Source organism: Sinocyclocheilus rhinocerous, unplaced genomic scaffold, assembly GCF_001515625.1.
Source record: "Sinocyclocheilus rhinocerous isolate Xijiao unplaced genomic scaffold, SAMN03320098_v1.1 scaffold218, whole genome shotgun sequence".
NCBI classification, from domain to species: Eukaryota; Metazoa; Chordata; class Actinopteri; order Cypriniformes; family Cyprinidae; genus Sinocyclocheilus; species Sinocyclocheilus rhinocerous.
In genome coordinates this window covers 1455088-1456423 of record NW_015664181.1, presented here as the reverse complement: position 1 = coordinate 1456423, position 1336 = coordinate 1455088, and the positions used below count along the sequence as shown (strand labels likewise).

Genomic DNA, 1336 nt, shown 5'->3' with positions numbered 1-1336 from the left:
CCTCCGTCATCTTCGGAACACAAATTAAGATATTTTTGATGGAATCTGAGAGCTCTCTGACCCTCCCATAGACAGCAAGGGTCCTTAAGGCTGGGACACACCAAGCCGTCGGTCGGCCGTTGGCGAGCAACGGTCGGGCTAGTTTGTTTGGTGTGTTCCAGTCGTCGGCGGCAGTTTGCCGGGTTTCAACATGCTGAATCGGCGTCGGGACCGTCGGCGTGAGTGAGAGCTCTGATTGGATGTTCAGTTTAGCGACTGGCTGACTGACAATTCAGCTGCCTAACAAGGCACTTTCGTTCAACAAAAGAAGTGTGAATACAGAGGCCCTGAAGGAATTGGAAACTTCTAATTAATCTCCACTTTCATTTAGCCATGTGGTTATGAATTTGAACTATTTTGACTATGTAAGTACCTGTCGATTTACCGGATCGTAACTATAGCTTTCAGAACTGGCTTCATGCCTGCAGACAGACCTGTTCTACCAGCAGTTTCCCCATCAGGAAACCTCTGCTGCTCTGTTTGTGGTGGTGGTGGTGCATTATCAGACAAAGGTGAAACTCACTTTAAATCGTCAGTCTCAGCTCCATAACAGCTCTCGCAGCGGTCAGGATCCAGCTTACTGGGGTCAAACACCCCTTCTTCATCTATCCCCAAATCTGCACAGAAAGGACAAGTCAAATCAATGCGTATATTCAAAAAAATTGTAATCTGTATATTCAAACTATGTTTGTAATTACATATCCTACTTTTATTTACAGTTTTTATTATTTAGATATTACATTTTTTTTTAGAATTTATTTTGTTTTTGAAGAATTCTGTTATTTTGAAGTTTAAAAAGGGTGCAAAACAAGCACCATAAAAGTATCAAATTGGCCATATTTCTCTCTTTTTGAACTATTCCTTAAAAGTATTTTAAGTGTGTGTGGAAAGAGTTAAACTTTACAGGAATGATGTAATGTACATTTTTCAGCAGTATATCAGAAAACACGAATATCAGCTTGATATGATGATACTGACCGTGTTTTTCAGCCTCTGCTGTAACTGGCAGGCCCTCTTTGTCGAGTCTCTGTTTAAACAAGTTATGCTCCACATCTAGTTGCTGTTCTCCTGCTACATCCATGGCATCAATGCTCAAATCTAAGAAAACAAAATTACAAAAGTGCAAACAACTCAACAACCTGTGTGGCCAGAGAAAATAACCTCAAACAGCTGGATTAAATATCATGATGACACCATCCTCAATTAGGTAAGTATCAGTTTGCTTTTGCATGATTGCATCAGGTTTTTGGGGTGATATCTCTAACCTTTATATAATGTGTTTTTTTCTGGATTTTTT

The 1336-nt window shown here is 40.1% G+C and overlaps 1 protein-coding gene across 2 annotated transcripts in view; it reads right to left on the bottom strand.

Moving 5' to 3' along the window:
- LOC107729749 (endoplasmic reticulum-Golgi intermediate compartment protein 3-like) overlaps window positions 1–1336 on the bottom strand; it is a 13483-nt gene that overhangs the window by 8397 nt on the left and 3750 nt on the right. For both annotated transcript variants that reach the window (XM_016540426.1, XM_016540427.1), the window contains exon 5: window positions 563–656. In XM_016540426.1, coding sequence (XP_016395912.1) covers window positions 563–656 — 94 coding nt within the window. The remainder of the gene's footprint in view (window positions 1–562; window positions 657–1336) is intronic.